We start from the raw sequence: 24220 nt of genomic DNA, 5'->3' as shown, positions 1-24220 counted from the left end.
TGAGACAAGGAGGGATTTTGTCCCCAATTCTGTTTAATCTTTACATGGATGATCTATCTGAATGTTTGAATGCTTGTAAAACTGGGTGTATGATTGGGAATATTCTAGTGAATCATATTATGTATGCAGATGATCTTGTGGTGTTTAGTCCTAGCAGTGCTGGTCTTCAACAGCTTTTAACTATGTGTTCTGTTTATGGTCTTGAATATGATATTTTATATAATCCTGATAAGAGTGTGGTTATGATTCGCAGAACTAAGGAGGATAAAAGTATAACATTTCCAGTTTTCAAGTTGTCTAATAGGAGTCTCACTGTCTGTGCTAAAGTAAAATACCTTGGACATTTCATCACTGAACACATGACCGACGATGAGGATATTGAAAGGCAACGCCGTATGATGTATATGCAGGCGAATATACATTTACGTAAGTTTAGTTTCTGTTCAGATGAGGTGAATGTGTCACTTTTTAAAGCATATTGCACAACACTTTATACTGCTCATTTGTGGTTCAACTATAGAACATCTAGTTTACAGAAGCTGCAAGTAGCTTATAATGATGCAATGAGAATTTTATTAAAGAGACCTAGATGGCATAGTGCAAGTGAAATGTTTGTGAGTGCAAGAGTAATCACTTTTAAAGCACTTTTACGAAATCTTATGTATAGATTTATCTGCCGGCTAAATGCTTCAAAAAATGCTTCAAATATAAGGGTTAGTACTACACGGTATCAGTCAAAGCTGTGGAGACATTGGTATTGTTGTATTTTGTAACTTTGTATTGTGTGTGGTAGATGCTGTGGGTTGTATATGTTGTCCTATTGTCTTGTTTTTTTTTTTTTGGACCATGAGTCTGTAATAAAGATTGAATTGAATTGAATTGATTGAACATCAAGTTGAAATTGTTTATCTGGTGGAATTTAGTGCTGTCCCAAGTTTGGTCTTGCCATTTAAGTGCAGTTCATCTGAGTTCAGCCACAGCCAACTTTATTCACCATATTATTTGTATTTCAGTAACGACCTTGCTTTTCATCACCACTGAAGTCTTTTTAGCTAGAATAAATTCTATCTTTCTATCCTAGCATGGTTGTTTAATCAATATCAGTAGCTATAGAGTTTTTCTATGGTATGAAGTGTTGGACAAGTCAACATGCATTGGTTCTGAATAGCTTCATTGGTATTTTGTGCAATGGTATGTAAGTTTGTTGTATCACTATCACATAATGCTGCGAATGCTCTTTAGGATTCTCTTATGTGCAGCTTGAATGTGTCCTGTTTCTATGGTTACATACTGCCACTGAGGACACCTGATGCTTGTGGAGAACATTTGCATAGAAACAGGACATAGAAAATTGTATGTTGCGAGTCTTGAATTTTCTAAAATGTTTTTTTTTCTTTTTTCAGAATAAAATCTCATTCTCATTTCTAATATATGAAAAGAAAATTATATATAATAATTTAAATTATTACATCTGTAAGTACATTTCTGTTCAAAAGTTTGGGGTCAGTCTTTTTTTTTTCTTTGAAAGAAAGAAACACTTTTTTTATACTTTTATTCAAAAGGACATTAAATTGATCAAAAGTGACAGTAAAGACTTTTTGTATTGTTGCAAAACATTTCTATTTCGAATAAATGCTGTTTTTTCTTAAGCGAAGAGTTGTATCTTTAGCACTAAATCAGCATATTAGAATGATTTTTTAAAAAAATATTCAAATAGAAGTGGTTATTTTAAATTGTAATAATATTTCACAATATTACTATTTTGTATAAAAAAAAAAACTATTGACCCCAAACTTTTAAACAGCAGTGTGTGCATCGTTTTTTTTTTTTGGTAATTAATTTAATTTGTTGATTTTACTAAAAGATTGTCAATTCTAAGAACGTTAATTTCCTGGTTAAGGGAAATAACTTTCTTACTGTACAATTCTATAAGCTTGTAACGTAAATCTGCATGATTATTGACTCCGGTTATGAGTAAACAATGAACACGTCAAGTGTGATACAAGTAAGGTTTTATTAACTACATAAACACTTAAACTAGTCTAACATACTACATAAACACATTAAGCCGGTCTAACATACACACACACACACACACACACACACAAGGTGGGGGATGGTGTTCAGCCGAAATCCTGGCATCCAGTATATTGAGTGAGGGGACTGTGACGATTTGTTAATCTAATGAATAATTGATTTGTTAAATCAAATAAAAATTAGTGTGTCAGATTGGTCGAGACGCTACAGATTGATCAGAAAGCTTGATTTTCATTATAGTGTTTAGAAGATTTTTTAATGAAAATAATATCTCAAAAATTTTACATTTAAAAAAAAAAAAACAATTCTACAAATACATTCATAATGTACAAATATGTCATCTCCACTTTGCTGCAGTCCTGCAGATTTGAAGTTTGAATTACTTTAGTTCAGCTAGAAGGCTACGGCAATCTTCCATTAACATCTTCATGTAGTAAGAAATTCACAGGGCAGTTCACCAAACTTGAGCTTCGCATGAGCTTGCGTTTTCTGTCTGCTGCGTTTACATGCGTATGAATGGAAGTCAATGGAACGAAAAGTGTAGTGTGACCAGCCCTTTATACGCACACAGTATCCTCACGATTGGCTGTTCAGCGGTTGCCTCTTCTAGCAGTGCACAGCATGGGTTAGATGGTAGCACTGGGTGAATGGCACCACAGATCAAAGAAGGCTTTCAATTAGCAAGCCCTTTCGCTGCAGATTTACGATCCCCCCCGCAAGGATCCATCGATTTATGCGTATTGCTAGCGGGAACGAGCTGTCACCTCAGTCTATGCCTGAAATGGAGTCATCTGACTGTTGCTCTCAATCAGGTCGAGATATGTTACTTGTCATAGTGTTTACAGAAATATGGGACTATTTCAGAACTGGTTTAACTTGAAGTTTGCTGGTTTTCCAGAGCCTGTTGGTCCGAAGTGATGCCTGGGATCCTGTTTCCACCATTATTTTATAGTTATAGATGATATTATCAAATCAGTTATAAACAACAACATATGGGTATCAGACAATGACAACTGCCATTGCTGACTCATTTCTATTGTTTTCTTCACTGGATGATTTAACTTCATTGTCCTGCTTTGTGTCTATTTAGTAGAATGGTTAACTTGACTCCATTGGCTGACTTGTAACTACCCTGTTTTGCAGGTGTGCATATGCTGAAAATGAGTGCTGCAGGAGAGAATGCCCTTGACCCCAACACCCAAGAGTCACGGAAGAGGAAGGGCTCTCCATGTGATACCTCTGGTCCCAGGTGAAGTATAAGATCATTTTTCCTCTCCAGTTTGAAGGGTTTCACATTACTGAGTGTTTTATAAGATCTTAGGAGTTATGTCATTTATGTAATACAATGACTTACAAGCAGACAGCTGACAGTGTAGTCAAGGTGTGTCAGAGGAAGTGCAGCAAATGGCGGGAAGAATAACGGGAAGCAGTCTATTTTAACAATTGACATACTTGAAGTGTAAACAAAAAAATATTGTGTGTGTGTTTATGTTCTTGTTAGTTTTTTGTGATTGTTAACAAAACTCTGTTTATAAGATGACTTTTAAATGTTAGAATAAGAGCAACAGTTTAGACATTTCAGTTTTTAAATCATTTGTGGTTTTTGTTTGTTTATTTTAAAAGCTGTTTATTAAAGTAGTCTTTTAAATGCTAGATTTAGGGCGAAAGTTAAGAGTTTTTTGTTTGTTTACCAATAATTTTTTTAAATTGTTTATTTAAAACTATTTTTAATATTTAGAATATGGGTGACAATTTAGACATTAAAATTTTCACAGCATTTGTTTGTTAATTTATCAATAAATGAAAAATACAATGTTTTTGAACTCTTTTGTTACATTTTTTATAATTATTTAGTTTATTAAAATAGTTGTTTAAATGTTAGAATAAGAGCGACAGTTTAGACGCTTCAGTTTTTAAATCAAATTTGTGTTATTTGTATGCTTGTTTATCTATAAATATATATATTTTTAAAGTGTTTAATAAAATAGTCTTTTAAATGCTAGAATAAGGGCGACAGTTAAGATTTTTCATTTTTGTTTACTAATAAATTATTATTATTTTTAAAATTTGTTTATTAAAAAAATAATTTTAGTATATGGGTGACAATTTAGACACTTTAATTTTTACAGCATTTGTTAATTTATCAATAAATGAAAAAAAAATTGAACTCTTTTGTTTAGTTTTTTTTATATAAATAAATAACATTTTAAATATTTGTTTATTCAAATAGTCTTTTAAATGTTAGAATAAGGGCGACAGTTAAGATTTTTCATTTGTTTACCAATAAATTATTATTTTTTAATTTGTTGATTAGAAAACATTTTTAATTTTAGTATATGGGTGACAATTTAGATACATTCTCACAGCATTTGTTAATTTATCAATAAATTAAAAAAAAAAGTTTATAAAAAGTCTTTTAAATGTTAGAATAAGAGTGACCGTTTAGACACTTTAATTTTTACCCCATTTCTTTATTATTTCTTTCTTTATTAAAGTTGTATTGGGTTTTGCCAGTAGGATAAAGGCCAGTGGGATTGGGAATCAACACATAGCCCAGACCAAATTCAAACCCTGGTCTCTGTGCACAAAACAGCCTAATAAATAAAACTAAAAGCTAAACTTAATAACTAAATAAAATCTTGTGTTTCCCATACATTGATTTATTTGTGGCGGCCCGCCACAATATCAAAACTGACCGCCACAAACAGATTTTCCAAAAGGCTTTGACTTCATTGTATAAACATGAGCACTGCACGTGTCAAAGTCGAAACCCGGTGCGGGTGTTTTTATATCACTGTATTTCTGAAGGAAATCGACTGTCTTCAGAAAACTATGGATGTCATTTTCATTTAATCTTGCCTGTAATACCTGTGTTTGTGAGCACAGCACTTATTTGATTACAGCTGTTACTGGGGAAACCTCTATCTCTCCCACTCCACAAGTGCCTCTTGCTGCCAGAGAATGAATTTGCATATATATGCTGCCACAAATAGAGTGCAAGTCTGTGGGAAACACCGCTTCTGTTATGAATATTATTCAAAATTTTAATTTGAATGTCCGATTGAAATGAACGCTGTTATTAGAGTAGTTAATCGTTAGCATAAGTGTGGCTAACGCTAATGTAACGAGCATTGGAATGAAGTTTCTTTAACTATTTAATGCTCCTATAACTTTTATTAGGGTAAAAAACAGGAGGACATAATGGTATTTACTATTTTTACACACCAGAGGGTTTTAAATGAATTGTGAATCCAAAATATGCGTGTTAGAGAATGTACAAATGGTTAACATTGTTTGTGTCATATCAGTCGGAAAATCAGTTCTGGGTTGAATAACTCTAGAAGGTTTTCAAAAGCCCTTTAAAATTGAATATGTACACAGTTTGGATTAAATCAAAGTGTGCAAGTCTGTGGGAAACACCGCTTCTGTTATGAATATTATTCAAAATTTTAATTTGAATGTCCGATTGAAATGAACGCTGTTATTAGAGTAGTTAATCGTTAGCATAAGCGCGGCTAACGCTAATATAATGAGCATTAGAATGAAGTTTCTCCTATAACTTTTTTATTAGGGTAAAAAAAACAGGAGGACATGATGATATTTACTATTTTTACACACCAGAGGCTTTTAAATGAATTGTGAATCTAAAATATGTGTGTTAGAGAATGTACAAATGGTTAACATTGTTTGTGTCATATCAGTCGGAAAATCAGTTCTGGGTTGAATAACTCTAGAAGGTTTTCAAAAGCCCTTTAAAATTGAATATGTACACAGTTTGGATTAAATCAAAGTATAGTCAAATTTTTTAATTAGCATGTTTTTGTGTTTTGTTTTGGTACCGAAATTGGTACAGAGAACCGTGGATTTTCACTGGTATTGGTGCCGAATAATGACATTTTGGTACCGTGACAACACTACAGGCCAGTGCATTTTTTTGAAGGTTTCCTTGTGTCAGGGTTGGTTGGAGGAGAACTGGTCTGTCTGGCTGAGTGATACTCTTCCATAGGGCCTTGGCGGGGCTGATGTAACAGCCTGTTTCTACAGCAACCCCACACAGCGCCCTGACCTGTGTAAGCAGCACGCCTGCGCACAACCTTGGCGAGGCGCTGACCTACTTTCTCTGCTGTCTTCTCCCACACACATGCGCTCACACTTGCAAGTCATTCGTATGTACATGCACTCGCTCAACCAGGAGCAGGACAACCAAAAACGGATAAGCACTTTCCTCCATCCTCGCACACGTACAGCAGCCGTAGGTCATACATGCACGGCACCCACGCTCACACACACACTCTGGAGGAAAGCCAGAGCTGATTGTTAGTGTCTTTAGTTCTGTAATAGCCATTTTTTATTTTCCGCTAAGCAAATAATGCATGTAATTTTGATTATGAACCAGGCAGAATTATTTATTTCCTTCCTGCACTGGGTGACAGAGCACTTGATAAATACATATATTATTTACATAAATATATGATAAAATACATAAATATAATTTAAATGTTATTGTAATTTTTTTATTTGATAAATATATATATAATAGAATATTGCATATTTAATTTGTAATTGTTTTAATTTACAAAGTAAAGTGTTTGACTTTCGAGAATTCTTTCCATTCTTTTTACATATACACTTCTATTTAAAAGTTTGGGGTTGGTGAGATTTTTTTTGTTTCTGAAAAAAGTCTCTTATGCTCACCAAGGCTGTGTTTATTTGATCAGAATACAGTAAAAACAGTAATATTGTGAAATATTATCGCTGTTTTTAAAAATCAGTTTTAATATATTTTAAAATGCAATTGCTTCAGGCAGTCAAAAATCTTTCAGAAACCATTCTAATAAGCTGATTTAGTGCTCAAAAAAACATTTCTTTTCAAGAAAGGAATATTATTGTTAATGTTATTGTAATATTTTTGTGGAAACAAAATGCATTTTGTGATGCATTTTTTTGCTATAGAATTCTTTGATAAATGATACTTTAAAAGAGCAGCATTTATTTATCCTCGCACATGTACAACTCGCGCACACTTTCCTATATGCATAAACATGAAACTCTTATTCTGTGTCTTTAGAATCTGTCCATTTCTGTCAAATCTTTTCAGTTGCTTTTAACATGGTGCACGCCTCCAGTTACAGCGCTTTTTCACCTTGCCATCGCCGATCTTTTGTTTTTGACCGGATGATAAATGGGCTCAGATCTGAAGCCTTTGCATTCCATTGATATCTAACATTACTTCACTATAGCCCCTGACCATCTGTCTTTCTCTCTCCTATTCAGCCGCTCTCTCTTTCAGTGTCTCCTCTCAGCTTGATAACCCATGTGCAGCATAAGCCTTTGAGGAATGCCTGCTAGTGCAAGGACTGTACGCAGCCCAACCCTTATTAGCTCTACAATGATACGTCTGTGTAAAAGTGTGTGTTTTAGCCTTGCTCTGATTCCAGGCCACCCACAGTTTGTCCCTGAGTGCACCTATAGTCTCCCCTCGCCCAGCATTCCTCCTCTCAACTGCAGAATCCTCTGCCTCTATCAGGTGCCAGAGCGCTGAGACCACTAAATCGGGGTTCAGGGGCTGTTTGTGATCCTAGTGCTCTTTGAGCATCATGAATTATTCAGGGCCCAAGTCCTTGCAGAATGCCCACTCAGCCTCCGTGCCAAAATTTACCACTTCAAGGCTTTGTCTTAAAAACACCATAACAGAGCAGCAGCAGGCTGGCTTTTTTCTTTTGTTTATGTATTTTTTTCTCCGAGCGCAGTTGGTTGTTCATGTGCCAGCAGAGGAAGGGAGAGCTGATTGTAAGTCTCGTTTTGTGTATTGAAATGAGCATTTCAAGTCATTTTCAACTAAGAAGATGATTCATGTTAGTTTCATTATTATGAACTAGGCAGATATTGCCATGTGTTTTTATTTATCTATTTATTTATTCACCCCCACCCCAGGTGACTGAGTACTTGATGAATACATATTGTATCATATATATAAATTTTATGTATACCAAGGCTTAATTTATTTGATCAAAAACAGGGATTATTGTCAAATATCATTAGAATTTAAAATAACGTTTTTCTATTTGAAAATATTTAAAAATATAATTTAAAAATACTCTTTACTCTGTTACTTTACACAATTTCTGCAGTCTTCAGTATCACATGATCCGTCAGAAATCAAGAAACAATTCTTATTATCATCACAGTTGAAAACCGTTGTGCTGCTTAATATTTTTGTGGAAACCATGATATAATATTTAGGATGATGAATAGAAAGTTCAAAAGAACAGGGTTTAATAACAGTAGACTTTTTTTTTTTTTTTTTTTAGATATGTAAGTCACTTAAGTCACAATTTAATGTGTCCTTGCTGAATTAAAGTACTCATCTTTAAAAAAAAAAATTTTTTTTAAATAAATAATATTTTATGTACATTTAACTTTTTGTTTTTTAATTTACATTGTAAAGTACAATGCTTTAGACTTTATTCTTTCAAGTGAGTGCTAATGCATAAATGCCGTGCTAATGCAGCGTTATATTTCAAATGTACATATATTTCATTTTATGTACATCCTTTCTCGCTGTAATGTACAGTAAATGTACATGTTGTGATGTCATGTGGTGTACATGATGTTTTTTTCTTGGAAATACATCTGAAAAAACGCGGTGGTCTTATATTCAGGCTCTAGACTTTGTCAATAATACACCCACAACAATAGGTGGCGCCAAATACGCATAAAACGAGTGTGCCATGAAATACGTAATGTAATGTGTGTTGTAAAGATCTCGAGTAAAAACAAAAGAAAAAGAAAACCTTACAGCTTGTGACTGTCACGTTGGCCTGATGGGACCAAACTCCCTTTGTGATTTTAAAACGGAAGACAGTACCCAGATTTGAAGACTACAGTAAGATTTAACTTCTACTGTTAATAAGATTTTGGTAGGCTACTATTAGATGGATAGCCTAAATGTCCTAATTCAGATGGGCTACCTGTTTTTATTATTTTTTTAATGGTATATCAAAAAGTGTATATTTTTTAAAGGGGTCCTATTATGCTCTTTTACAAAGTCTTGATTTTGTTTTGGGGGTGTACTAGAACATGCTCTCATGCTTGGTGGTTCGAAAAACGCATTATTTTTCACATAATTTACATCATTACAATACCTTTCTCCCCAGGCTGGCACAAACAGCTCGATTAGTTCCGGCTTTGATGAAGGTTCGCCTTCCGAAAAACAAAATGTGTTGTGATTGGTTAGCTGTCCCAGTGCGTTGTGATTGGCGAACAGCTTAGACGGTGTTTCAGTACTGCCACGCCCCCTTACTCAGTCTTTCAACAAAAGCTTTTGGCGAATCCGGCACTTCTCACTCGTGATGTGGAAGCTGTCCTCAGTAAAATGCGCAGCACACAATAGCAAATTGGGGTTATAATGCTCAGGAACAGAGTTAAAAAGTAAATTGCAACCAGTTTCCTGACATCATCCGCTTACGGAAGTGAAAAAAAACAGCGTTTCAGGCGGTCGCGCACCGGATGAGAAGCGCAGCGTTGCGCCACGTCTTTAAAATTCAAATACATTATTTTCTATGAGTGTAGGCACAACAGCGGCGTCTGTCCGCGGCGCCCAGCTACGTCGTGTTATATTTGTAAGAATTGTTCTAGACCAGCGGTTCTCAATTCCAGTCTTCGCGTACCCCCGCTCTGCATGTTTTGCACGTCTCTCTCTGTTAACACACCTGATTCAGATCATCTCGTTAGAAGTGAGCTCCGTGCATGAACTGTGTTCTGATTGACATGCTCCCTACACAGTGTCCATTGCTCCCAACTCCCTGAGCAGGGGAAATCCGTTGAAGTTTACTTCACTTCGGAATATTAATTTACAAATTTACGCTGCGCCGGTGCCTGCAGTGTCTTCACACACAAACAAAACTTACTAGAGAAGCGTGAAGTGGGACATAATATACCTCTGTAAATAAATACAGAGCAGTATGTGCAGAGCGGGGGACTGGAAATGAGAACCGCTGTTCTAGACATGCCAAAAATTTGAGGCTACAGCACAGCAGCTCTTCTACTTGGTTTTCTCTGATGCACTAACTCTGCAACAGCTCTTCTTCTTCGTCGTCTCGTTTCATGCGCTCACTCAACCAAGCGTTCTAACCACGACCTCGTCCCTCCCCACCCCCCCAACCATTCGAATTTCTGTAGGCGGGAATTCTTTGTAATGAAATTCTAATGAGCCGCTTTGTGATATCACAAAGCCCGGAAACCAAACGCTGTAGTCCAAACGAGCCGTTTACTGTAGTTCTTGAAAATTGATTTTTTAAAAACTAAATATCTCCCTTTGGAGTGGACTTTGAGATTTGTAACTTTCTAGATCTTTTTTTATGCCCAAACATACACACTACACACTGACTAAAATTTAAAAAAGTGAAAAAGCATAATAGGACCCCTTTAAATGCGATTGTTGGTACATTTTACCAGTTTTTACCTTACTTTCAAAACAAAAATTAAAATAGGAAAAATATGCAATATGAAAATAATTGAAGATAAAATGTGTTTTACTAAGAAAAGAAAAGATTTGGTTTTAAAAAGCCTTTTTCCAAAAGGTACATCTGGAAAAAGGGGGGTTGCCTTATAATCAGGGTCGTCTTATATTAGGGCCAATACGGTATATACATATATATATATTCAAAAATATTTCAAAATACATCATGTATGATTGTAAAGTACAGTGCTTAAGTTTCTTTTAAGTATGTTCTAAAAATTTTACAATTCTCTTTGTTTGTTCCTGTTTGTATGGTAGTGTGGAGAAGCGACGGCGTGAGCTGGAGTGCCGCTACATTGACGAACTGGCTGAGTTACTGTCGGCCAACATGAGCGACATTGCCAGCTTGAACGTGAAGCCAGACAAATGCCACATCTTAAAGAGCACCGTGGAGCAGATCCAGCAGATCAAACGGCGCGAGCAGGGTGAGTAGCCAGTGTCCATGCTTTTCCTTTGGGGCTGTGCGTAGGCTGCACACAAGTATTTCCATATACTTCACAGCACAGACAGGAAATTGACTGCAAAAATTTTAGTGCTTATGATGGTTGGTTTGTTGACATGCCTAATATGATAAGAACTTGTGTTCCTTCAGTCATCTTCAAGATAAATTAGCATTACAAGAAATAAACCTCTTTGGTTTGTTTTAATCAGTAACTGGACAGAGCTCTTAGACAAACGAGTATTATGTCCAAGACACAGTCAGTGATTAAGTAAATGTTTGAAGTTCTGCTGGGATTTTGACTTTCTGTTCACCTTTAAAAAGTTTGGAGTCAGTAATTCTGGATTTGATTTGATTTGATTTGATTTTTAGAAATAGCTGTATTCTGCGAGGATTCATTAAACTGATTAAAAGTGACAGTAAAGACATTTATAATGTTACAAAAGATTTATATTTCAAATAAATGCTTTTTAACATTAAATTCATCAAAAAAAATCCTAAATAAAAGGTTTCATGGTTTTCAAAAAAATATTAAGCAGCACAGCCATTTACAACTCTGATAATAAGAAATCAGCTTATTAGAATGATTTCTGAAGGCTCATGTGACACTAAAGACTGGAGAAATGACTAGAGTAAATTATGATTTAAAATAGATTAAAAAAGAAAATAGTTCTTTTAAATTGTAATAATATTTCACAATTTTACAAATTTTCAATGTTTTACTGTATTCTTGATCAAATAAATGCAGCTTTGGTGAGTATAAGAGACATCTCTCAGAAACATAAATAGTAGTGTATTATTGTATAGTAGTGTAGAATAAAATTGTGTATATGTAGAATATTGTGTATATATAGAATATAATTGTAGTATAGAATAGGGCTGTCAAAATGGCTGAAAAACTAAATTTGAATTTTGTACTTAAATATTATCAGAATTCGATTTATATTCAAATTTAAAATGCATAATTTCAGTTAGGGTGAAGAAAACCTTTTGGCTTCTCTTCTGAGGCCACAAGAGGGCGCATCGAGCAAAATATTACTAATGCACGTTTATTCAAATCATAAGATAACATGACTATCTGTGAAAAAAGTGCATAATGTTTAAAATAATGTCTATAAACCAATTATAAATAAGTTGCTTAAACAACTATAAACAAAACAGCATCATGTTTGTATGCATAGTTTAATACAAAGGGCAGAAAGCCAATCACACAGAGTACATTTTTCATTTAAAAACATGAGATGCAGTGGGATGGGGGAAAAAACCCGCCATAAAGTCTCGAGATATGTTTTTTAACTTGCATTAATTTTACATGGCTTTCTAAACATGCGGCTCCTTTGTGCGAAATGCGAGTGCAACGGTGATAGATGTCCCTCTAGAAAATGCGCGAAATATGTGTTCTGTGTGAATGGCTTGGTTTCAGTTTTGATGTAAACAAGATCTTCTCCACATTGATGTTCTCTTTTTCCGCAATATTTTTAATGAACAACGCAGCAGCACCGCATCTAGTGGCTTCAACTGGATAGGTTAACAAAAACATTATAATGCAACGACACTTACATCGCCATCGCATCTCGTGCGCCACTGATAAGGCTGCCTCCTTAACACACAACTAAAATGTGGATTTTTATTTTAAATTCAACGAATATTCGAAATTCTTATTTTTTTGACAGCCCTAATATAGAATACTATTGTATAATAGTGTTCAAATAATAGTGGTAATAGAAATGTTGTCTTTGCCTTATGAACTTGGTATGGTCCATTTGTAGCATTCATAGAAGAAAGAAAATATTACGGGTTTGCAGTGACATAAGCATGAATGGGTGATGGCGGTTTTTGGCATAAGTATTCCTTTAAACCAGACGTTTTGGATCTATGGCCAGCCCAGTGTTGGCCAATCATTAGATGTTAGCTCTTATCAAAACTAGATGTCTGTGTTATGTTTAAAGACCGATCTGCAGTGAAGTATTTGGGCTTTATAAGACTGGTTGCTTAAGATTATGTTGAGTTCACTTGGTACATAAATAATTCTTTTTGGCATTGTGTGTTTAGCAATGCCATAAAGCATGCAGTGGGCACAAAGGCTAAATGAAAGACTGGCAGAATATTTCAGCACATTAATTTATTGCAGTTATTACATCTGTTATCTTTAGTTTTTCTTGCTTCACTTTGTTATCATTCAGTTGATTTCATAAATGTTTGTTGTCTTGGTATAGTAGGCTATACTTGGACCAGTCTTGCTGTTAGTAGACTTCAGTATCCTCTCAATGGTTAAATATTTTCTAAGACCAAGCAGTCAGACCTTGAATTGAGTAAAGTATTTGTGACCCAAGCTCCTTTCCTTATCATCGATCGTTTTATTTGTTAGGAGATTATTTCCTTAAAGCTAAACCAATGTAGCATTAATTTCATTGGCATGAAACTTGCTGGTTTGCCATTGTTGTCGCTGTTATTTCCAAATGAGAGGAAGCTTGAGAACTCAAAAGTAAATTGAAGTGTGAACAAAGCATGTCGGCTAGCTCCAAATCACCCCCGTTATCTCACACTTGAAAGTAATTCAGATCTCGGTCATTCTTCTGTCTGACAGCGGTAAACATGTCGTCTCATGATTTGCAGGCCTAAAAACGGGTTTTGTTGGCATGGCAAACTAAGGAGCCCCTGGAATAGTGAATATATCACTTATGCAAAGAGGCCACGAGAGGATGTTTATCCAAAGATCTAAAAATTCATCAATGTCAGAAGGCTGTGGGATCTGCATATTAGGCGGGCAGGCACTGGCTAGCACAAACATTTTAAGCTGTCTCTAGTTTCTTTGCAGGACTGTAATGTATACACCATAATCCTTTAAAAAGCCACTCTGCTATATCTGGCACACCTGCATGCGCTGCAGGAGGAAATACATTATTATTATTCTTAGCTATTTTAACAAAGCAGTGAAAAATGGGTTAAATTGTGAAACACAGGTAAGCACAGGAGAAAGTATGGCTTAAGCAGGAAGTGTAATCAGTCTCTATGACTATCTGTGACCGCTTGTGCTAGGGCTGCTACTTTTTCACGTTCGCATAATTTCCAACATTTTTGTGGACATGATTACAGCATGTTATGCTTTCACACATTTCAGGTAGATTTGTTATGAGAAGCATGTGTAAACCTGTAGTCAAGATTTTCCGCCAACATAAACACTTGAGGGTTTAAGTCTTGCATGCAAAGAAATGTCTTAAGTACTGTAATTTTACAACTCTAAAGTAGTATAATAAATATACTTATTATAAAAAAAATATTTTTTTGATTTTACAGTTGAATTGTATTTCAAAAGAATCATGTTTCTGTCTTATAATAGTTTTAATAATATACTTTAAATTTTTAATTTTAAAATTTTATATATATACAGTGGGTACGGAAAGTATTCAGACCCCCTATTATTATTATATCAACCCTCTACATTGCGAGTAAATCACTCGCATATGCGACTAAATCTTCACTCTGGGCGACTAAATGACGTCTAATATTAGCCAATTGCTAATAAATTCTCAGATTTTACTCGCCAGTGTGTGAGTTGGAGGTTAAGTATAAGTTTAGCTCAGATATATTTTCACTCGCCGAACACTCTCTGACTGAGCGCATCAGAGTTTCACTCTCCGCCAAGCGATCTGTGCTGTTTTTCAGTTCATCTGAATGGATGTGCAACGCACCTGTATTTATTGTACCGTAAACTCTAGTGTGAAGGCGCATGACTCGCTGTCGCTTTGTTTCTCACACACGCAGCGAGAGAGGGAGAGAGAGAATTGACGCGCTACTTATGCGCGCTACATGTAAACAATATTCTTTGTTGTATTTTGCTGTCAAAATAACAGAGTTCCTTTGGAATTCTTCTGCTTTTAAGAACTACCGCTTTCTCCGGTAGTGGGCGGAACTAATGCGCAAACGGCAATCTCATTGGCTGGCGCTCACCTATTATCGTCCCTGTTTTGATTTCAGCAAATCAGTTCAAGCGAACGCACACAACCTGATTAATTTTCATGAATCCAGTAGCTCATTAATCCTTGGTGCGTTTTATATTGTTCATATCAGTAGAATTCGTATCATTGTTATCTTATCAGTATTTTTTTGTTAGCTTTTCCCCAATTTAAATTTTTTTTTACAGAAACACTAAATGACCAAAAAAGCACCACCACCAGTCTGAAGTTCAGTTAAAATGACTAATATGCATTCATACATGGTTATCAAGGTTTAATTCTAATTACTAAAGTTCTATCATTAAATAATATTGATTATCATATTATAATGCTTGACTGACTGATGTTAAGAGTGTACTTTCAGATATTTATAAAACTGTGCCATTTTACAAACAAACATATACATATATATGTATATTTATATATTTATCAGTCTGGCGAGTAAACTAAAAAATGTACTAGCCAATGGCGATTCAATTGCCAAGGTGTTCGTAGAGGGCTGTATATAATCACTGAGGATACTCAGACAGCAGTTTCAGTTGATAAGAAAATAGTCATTTAATTTAACTTGTATACTGTTAAATTTTTTTGCCTGTGGTATTTGAAATATTGATATTTTTAAAGGTATTATAAAAGTATTATGATTAGGGGTGCTCCAATCAGGATTTTTGAAGCCGATCACCGATCGCAGATCATAGAAAGCAGTATCTGCCGATGCGATCACCGATACCGATCTTTTTAAAGCCTTATTTTTATCATGTAGAATTATTTATATTAATACTCCAATCAAGAATTTTTGAAATTAATTCAGGGCCTGAATTTCATTTTTGAAAATGGGGGGGATTTCCCTCTTGTGACTCTTGTGAGAGGGGTGGAGGGGAGCATTTTTTAGACATTTTTCAAAAATATATATTTATCTCACCTAAATATTCGATCATGCAGTGCATTTTTGTTTTTACACTTGTGCAATTGTTGCACAATAGCTTACACACAGCACAAAAAAGTTGCTCAAGCAAGTTTCAAAACATTTTAAATACACTTTTCTTACGTTATCACAAAATTCTAATTTAAAACTTACCACTGACAGAAACAGTCAGCTCTACTGCCTTTCCTTTTGCTTTTAAATCTTTATTACAAGCAATCCAATGGTTCATAAAGAACTTTGTTTTCCTACCTCCACGAGTGCCATCTATTATTGCCTTGTTTATCTAAAAGTGCTCTTTTCCTTTAAAACTAGCCATCAAGCCATATGTGTTGACTGTGAAACACAGTAGACTTTAATTATATGCGTTTATGGTGTAATTACTACATTTTAGTTTTCATATTTACTGTTACTTTAATTCAGCGCATGCAGCACAACAAAAATAGACTCTGTGAGGAAACGATCGCTGCACTGCTGCAGACGCACCGCTAATCGAACGCACTGCCGCACCGCAACTGTGTGCAATGAATGCTTTAAACCATTAACATGAGTGTGGAAAAAAATACGCACTGCAAACAGAGTAATGTGAACCTGGCGTTATGTGTGTGCGCACACACATAACGCCAGGTTCACATTACTCCGTTTGCAGTGCGTATGCGGTGCGTATGAAAACGAAAATGAGTGTGCGAGTGTGCATGGTCTCCAGGAGAGCGTGCAAGCGCTGAATGGTTTAAACACTGGCAAGAATTTAAAAGAAATGTAATTTAGTAATTTATTAGACGATGCAACACTGTCTCGATTGTGCAAGTGACAATTCCTGTCGACTGTGCAGCGTGCAGCTCGCTTATAGACAGACGCAATGTGTGGTGATTTGAAGCCAATTGCGCATTTTGAGAGGGAAAGAGAGAGAGAGCGTGTGCGCGGTGATTCACTCGCGCTTTTTGTGAAATTATGTCCCACAGAAGGTTTTCAAATTACTTTATAAGTTATTTAATGGAGAACTATGAATTGCACCTTACCTTCAGCATTATAATTATTTCACCCGCGCCAGACAGAGACTGAGACGGTGCCGCTGCATGTCGTGCCAAACCTCTGATGGCAGACGCGTCATCAGATAGTGATCGGTAGCCGATCAATCGGAGCACCCCTGATTATGCTATTTTAAAGTTATTAAATTGCAGTATCGAGACAACTCTAATGAATATAAATTATATGTAAATTATTTATTTATATATATTTGTATTGTATATTGTATATAAAACCCACCCTTTACACACATCTCGGGAACAACGTCACGCAACCCCATCATTTCACCAACAAAGAGAAGATTTATCAGTAGGGATGCACCGATACTGGTATCGGTATCGGGCCCGATACTGAGCTCCTGTACTCGTACTCGTTAAAATGTCCAGATACCAAACGCCGATACCACACAGCATGTGTTAAGTGCCATATTCAGACAAAGAAACACCAACAACAGACAGCAGAATGGAGTTATTAGAGATTAAGGATGTCTACGAAGTATATGTATGCAATGAATATAATGTTAAACATTCAGTATTAACGCCTGTATAGCTGATGTGCGCGCGCAGATAAACAAAGCACGCTGAGTGGATTGAGTGCGGGGCGGCGCAGATGCGTGAGCTTGTCGAGTGAATATACCTTTCTCACAGACATCACTGGAAAGTTTGTAGTTCGGTCGGATATATGTCAAAAACAAGTAAGTTAAACAATGCACAAGTTACTTGACGGTAGAGAGAGAGAGAACGCGCACAATTCTGTTGTGTGATCTTTGATATTCACTCGCTTAGCACACGCATCATTTGGATTAAAACTAAACCGTAAAAATAAGACCATTTATAGGGGCATTCACTATAAACATTTATTTTTAACCTTAGGCATACACTACTTTCTGACGAAAGTGAATCTAGCAGCCTGTGTGAAATGCATTAGGCTGTACTATTCAGCATCAGTACAAATACGTGCACGCATTGCGCGTGTTTTGCTTGCTTGAGTGTTTCTGGAATATAATTCGCAGCACATTTCAGATGAAAAAAAAAAAACGCAGCTTCTATTTCTGAAAGTTAGGAGATTTATAACGAGTGTTTCCCTGCATTATTACGGCAAAGGGCATTATTACAGAGACCAGATATAATTTTTGATATTTTTTTTACTTGTGGGTGCAGGACACTATAGTTAATTTATGTAAGTGAGGATGGCAAAATAAAGTAAACTGTGACAAATTATACCCAAAATTTCTTCATACAGTAGACTACCAGTAAAACTGATACAAATACAAACATACAAATTATTCAGACCGAGTCTGGGAAAAGAAATTGAAGTTGAGGTTTGCATGAAGCTGGGTGACAGCATCCCCAGGAGACTACAGGCTGTCATTAAGGCTAAGGGTTGCCCGACTAAGTATTCATAGTTGTGTAAATACTGTCATACTAACAGCTGTCTAGTGCATTTTTGTTTTTACACTTGTGCAATTGTTGCACAATAGCTTACACACAGCACAAAAAAGTTGCTCAAGCAAGTTTCAAAACATTTTAAATACACTTTTCTTACGTTATCACAAAATTCTAATTTAAAACTTACCACTGACAGAAACAGTCAGCTCTACTGCCTTTCCTTTTGCTTTTAAATCTTTATTACAAGCAATCCAATGGTTCATAAAGAACTTTGTTTTCCTACCTCCACGAGTGCCATCTATTATTGCCTTGTTTATCTAAAAGTGCTCTTTTCCTTTAAAACTAGCCATCAAGCCATATGTGTTGACTGTGAAACACAGTAGACTTTAATTATATGCGTTTATGGTGTAATTACTACATTTTAGTTTTCATATTTACTGTTACTTTAATTCAGCGCATGCAGCACAACAAAAATAGACTCTGTGAGGAAACGATCGCTGCACTGCTGCAGACGCACCGCTAATCGAACGCACTGCCGCACCGCAACTGTGTGCAATGAATGCTTTAAACCATTAACATGAGTGTGGAAAAAAATACGCACTGCAAACAGAGTAATGTGAACCTGGCGTTATGTGTGTGCGCACACACATAACGCCAGGTTCACATTACTCCGTTTGCAGTGCGTATGCGGTGCGTATGAAAACGAAAATGAGTGTGCATGAGCGCACGGTCTCCAGGAGAGCGTGCAAGCGCTGAATGGTTTAAACACTGGCAAGAATTTAAAAGAAATGTAATTTATTAACTTTAGTGACGATGCAACACTGTCTCGATTGTGCAAGTGACAATTCCTGTCGACTGTGCAGCGTGCAGCTCGCTTATAGACAGACGCAATGTGTGGTGATTTGAAGCCAATTGCGCATTTTGAGAGGGAAAGAGAGAGAGAGCGTGTGCGCGGTGATTCACTCGCGCTTTTTGTGAAATTATGTCCCACAGAAGGTTTTCAAATTACTTTATAAGTTATTTAATGGAGAACTATGAATTGCACCTTACCTTCAGCATTATAATTATTTCACCCGCGCCAGACAGAGACTGAGACGGTGCCGCTGCATGTCGTGCCAAACCTCTGATGGCAGACGCGTCATCAGATAGTGATCGGTAGCCGATCAATCGGAGCACCCCTGATTATGCTATTTTAAAGTTATTAAATTGCAGTATCGAGACAACTCTAATGAATATAAATTATATGTAAATTATTTATTTATATATATTTGTATTGTATATTGTATATAAAACCCACCCTTTACACACATCTCGGGAACAACGTCACGCAACCCCATCATTTCACCAACAAAGAGAAGATTTATCAGTAGGGATGCACCGATACTGGTATCGGTATCGGGCCCGATACTGAGCTCCTGTACTCGTACTCGTTAAAATGTCCAGATACCAAACGCCGATACCACACAGCATGTGTTAAGTGCCATATTCAGACAAAGAAACACCAACAACAGACAGCAGAATGGAGTTATTAGAGATTAAGGATGTCTACGAAGTATATGTATGCAATGAATATAATGTTAAACATTCAGTATTAACGCCTGTATAGCTGATGTGCGCGCGCAGATAAACAAAGCACGCTGAGTGGATTGAGTGCGGGGCGGCGCAGATGCGTGAGCTTGTCGAGTGAATATACCTTTCTCACAGACATCACTGGAAAGTTTGTAGTTCGGTCGGATATATGTCAAAAACAAGTAAGTTAAACAATGCACAAGTTACTTGACGGTAGAGAGAGAGAGAACGCGCACAATTCTGTTGTGTGATCTTTGATATTCACTCGCTTAGCACACGCATCATTTGGATTAAAACTAAACCGTAAAAATAAGACCATTTATAGGGGCATTCACTATAAACATTTATTTTTAACCTTAGGCATACACTACTTTCTGACGAAAGTGAATCTAGCAGCCTGTGTGAAATGCATTAGGCTGTACTATTCAGCATCAGTACAAATACGTGCACGCATTGCGCGTGTTTTGCTTGCTTGAGTGTTTCTGGAATATAATTCGCAGCACATTTCAGATGAAAAAAAAAAAACGCAGCTTCTATTTCTGAAAGTTAGGAGATTTATAACGAGTGTTTCCCTGCATTATTACGGCAAAGGGCATTATTACAGAGACCAGATATAATTTTTGATATTTTTTTTACTTGTGGGTGCAGGACACTATAGTTAATTTATGTAAGTGAGGATGGCAAAATAAAGTAAACTGTGACAAATTATACCCAAAATTTCTTCATACAGTAGACTACCAGTAAAACTGATACAAATACAAACATACAAATTATTCAGACCGAGTCTGGGAAAAGAAATTGAAGTTGAGGTTTGCATGAAGCTGGGTGACAGCATCCCCAGGAGACTACAGGCTGTCATTAAGGCTAAGGGTTGCCCGACTAAGTATTCATAGTTGTGTAAATACTGTCATACTAACAGCTGTCTAATTTTTGGTTGATTGTAATCCATTAACTTTGTCAAAGTTATCTAACATTATCAAGCTGAATTTGTTCTGACACAGTTTAACTCTGAGTTCTTGTCATATTTTATTACCATTTTCTAAACTATAGCGAATAAACTGTGATAATGTGAGAAATGTTGAAGGTGTCTGAATAAATTTTGGTTTGACTGTATCTATTTGATAAATGAAGTTAACCAACTAACATTATACATACTCTTTTGGTTTCTGTACCCAATAATTAAAAAATGTACAAATGCAATAAAAATATTGGTATCGGTACTTGTTATCGGCAAGTACCAAAAATAAAAGTATCGTATCGGGCGAGTACTGGAAAAAGTGGTATCGGTGCATCCCTATTTATCAGAAAACTAATCAGAAAGTCACTGGAACTAGCGCATTCACAAAACGAACATGATAAAAGCGGCCGTTTGTTTGCATGTTTTGTTAAAGATTTAAATCCATTGATCATAATGAATTAATTTATCAGGATTGAAAATTAGTCACACAGAAATAAAGAACAAAAGAAAGAGGACACTGCCTACTTAATCAGTCTAGTCTGTTTCTGTTTATTTGTAGTCACAGTATACATCACATTTAGAAATAATTGTCTATTAAATATTATTAATTTCTATATTTTTTTCCATCAAAAATACGAGAGTAGCAGAGGGAGCTCCCGAACAAAAACCATTATTATATTTTGTATGATGTACGCTGAGCTAAAGTTTCGAGACGAGAGTCACGAGACTTATGACAGATAAAATGTTACTAAATAAATACACGATTGTTATAAAGAATGCGGTTGTATTTACCATGTTTACTATGGTAACGTTAATGGCTAGCGTGCATAGTCTTTTGCATCGCTTATAAATACCTATTTCTGCCTTGTATGGTGATCATAATCCACACTGGATCTCAAACAGAAGTTTCAAACACTTGCTGATGTCTTGAAAGTGAGTTTTGAGCTCAACTTATTTTAAAAGTCTTTGATGCTGGTGTTATCTGTAACTTTATGAAATGATCCGCAGCACTTATGCTCTCCAGACGTGGAGAAACAGTTTGGGCCCGCTTTGGCCCAAGGTTTTCGTCGGACCAAAAAACCTGGGCCGTTGTCCCCGAGGAAGCACCGATGAGGCACGATCAAGCCCCGGAAATGATAGTGGAAACGCAACTGGCCCTGGCACACACTAGCACGCTCGCTTTTGACCCGACAGTGGAAACGCAGCTACTGACATCATATAATTGTCTATTAAATATTATTAATTTCTATATTTTTTTCCATCAAAAATACGAGAGTAGCAGAGGGAGCTCCCGAACAAAAACCATTATTATATTTTGTATGATGTACGCTGAGCTAAAGTTTCGAGACGAGAGTCACGAGACTTATGACAGATAAAATGTTACTAAATAAATACACGATTGTTATAAAGAATGCGGTTGTATTTACCATGTTTACTATGGTAACGTTAATGGCTAGCGTGCATAGTCTTTTGCATCGCTTATAAATACCTATTTCTGCCTTGTATGGTGATCATAATCCACACTGGATCTCAAACAGAAGTTTCAAACACTTGCTGATGTCTTGAAAGTGAGTTTTGAGCTCAACTTATTTTAAAAGTCTTTGATGCTGGTGTTATCTGTAACTTTATGAAATGATCCGCAGCACTTATGCTCTCCAGACGTGGAGAAACAGTTTGGGCCCGCTTTGGCCCAAGGTTTTCGTCGGACCAAAAAACCTGGGCCGTTGTCCCCGAGGAAGCACCGATGAGGCACGATCAAGCCCCGGAAATGATAGTGGAAACGCAACTGGCCCTGGCACACACTAGCACGCTCGCTTTTGACCCGACAGTGGAAACGCAGCTACTGACATCATAAATCATTAACCCAATTAATTAAATCACAAATAAAATCACAAAAACTTTAGAATTAATTGAATTTTAAAATAAAATTAATTTAAAATTAATATATATATATTTTTTCTTATGCTCACATAGTCTATCCTGTTAGTGCGCTCTTAAGAGAATTTGATAGCCAAAACTAAAGCACATTAAAATAATCATGATATTGGTTAATTTTATATCACAAACAAAATGATGATGGTGAATGTATTGTGAAAATAAAATATATGGGGAATGTTTCATATAAAGACCAGTCCTAAATCGTTATTTAGTATTAAAGGTGACATATCATGAAAATCTGACTTTTCCAGGTTTTAAGTGCTGTAATCAGGTCCCCCGTGCATCTACTAACCATGGAAACGATTAAGAGATAAAAGATTAACCCAGTAACTTTGTTATGGTAAGCCTTTTTCTGCAAGCGTCTGAAAAAACGAGCGCGTCTGATTTCACTCCCCTAGTGACGATGCAAAGGGATCTCATTTTAATATTACCGCCCCTTAATCTGCAAGTTTCCACCCACAGCGCCGTCATTTTGATTTCGCAAGCGACAACGGTGTACCAGTTCTAATGCCATGGCGAAAGTTTGAGCAAAACATGCTAACCTTTTTTGTAATCAGGCTCTCAAAAAGTATATAACAATTTGGATATAGATTTATCGGCCAACATATCGGTTATCGGCTTTCAAAAATAAAGAATAATCGGTTATCGGTATCGGCCAAAATTTTCATATCGGTGCATCCGTAGTTTAGTACTCTCATGCTGTGACAGCCGCTTTCTGTACGTGTGCTTTGGATGTGTGCACTCAGAAAACCGTATATCAGAAGTTTAAACTAATATTGTTTGAAACGCATGATTTCAGTGCAATAAACATGATAATCAGAACCAAAACAGATGTTTTTTAGCAGGTACAAGCTGAAATTTCAGCTCTATTCTGGAAAAGGGGGTGAGGAGCAGCAGCTCGTTTGCATTTAAAGAGACGGGTACGAAAAACAGTGTGTTTTTGCTTCCACTCAAAATAGACATTTTCAAAATGATGTAATAAATGATCTGTGGGGTATTTTAATCCGTGTATCATTCGATCATTCGTTTTTTTTATTTAATATTGAAAGTAGAAAAATGAGAAAACGGCCTGGGGTATATAGGCCTATGTTGCAAGAACTGTCATTTTGACTGACAACCAGAGAACAACAGATATTAAATAGCCTACAGTTAGAGTTATATAATGTAATCTTGTGTTTTATTAAAATTGATTAAAATTGATATCTCAACAGGATATGCACTTGTGCACAGCGTGAGCTGCAAAGCAAGATTTTCATAAAATATAATAACTTGCCATTTCGTTTTTTCTCACCAAACCCTCAGTATACGTTCAGAATGCTTGGAATATACGCCACAAGATGCATAGGATTATTTTATGACAGATATGCATCCGCTTAAAAAAATTAAAAATAAATAAAAATAAAGTCACCATTCTCTGCCATTAAATTGGCAAGTGCGAGCAGGACATTTTTGTGTTATTAAGTAAT

The 24220-nt window shown here is 36.0% G+C and overlaps 1 protein-coding gene across 3 annotated transcripts in view; it reads left to right on the top strand.

The window, feature by feature from the left end:
• The window catches only part of ncoa1 (nuclear receptor coactivator 1), a 71719-nt gene that overhangs the window by 25632 nt on the left and 21867 nt on the right, over positions 1 to 24220 (top strand). For all 3 annotated transcript variants that reach the window (XM_016235678.1, XM_016235676.1, XM_016235677.1), the window contains 2 exons: positions 3181 to 3286; positions 10817 to 10983. In XM_016235678.1, coding sequence (XP_016091164.1) covers positions 3189 to 3286; positions 10817 to 10983 — 265 coding nt within the window. In that variant the 5' untranslated portion in view covers positions 3181 to 3188. The remainder of the gene's footprint in view (positions 1 to 3180; positions 3287 to 10816; positions 10984 to 24220) is intronic.

Source organism: Sinocyclocheilus grahami, unplaced genomic scaffold (genome assembly GCF_001515645.1).
Source record: "Sinocyclocheilus grahami isolate Dianchi unplaced genomic scaffold, SAMN03320097.WGS_v1.1 scaffold473.1, whole genome shotgun sequence".
In the NCBI taxonomy this organism is placed as follows: domain Eukaryota; kingdom Metazoa; phylum Chordata; class Actinopteri; order Cypriniformes; family Cyprinidae; genus Sinocyclocheilus; species Sinocyclocheilus grahami.
Note: the sequence above shows the minus strand (reverse complement) of the source record. Positions and strands in the feature narration are given on the sequence as shown.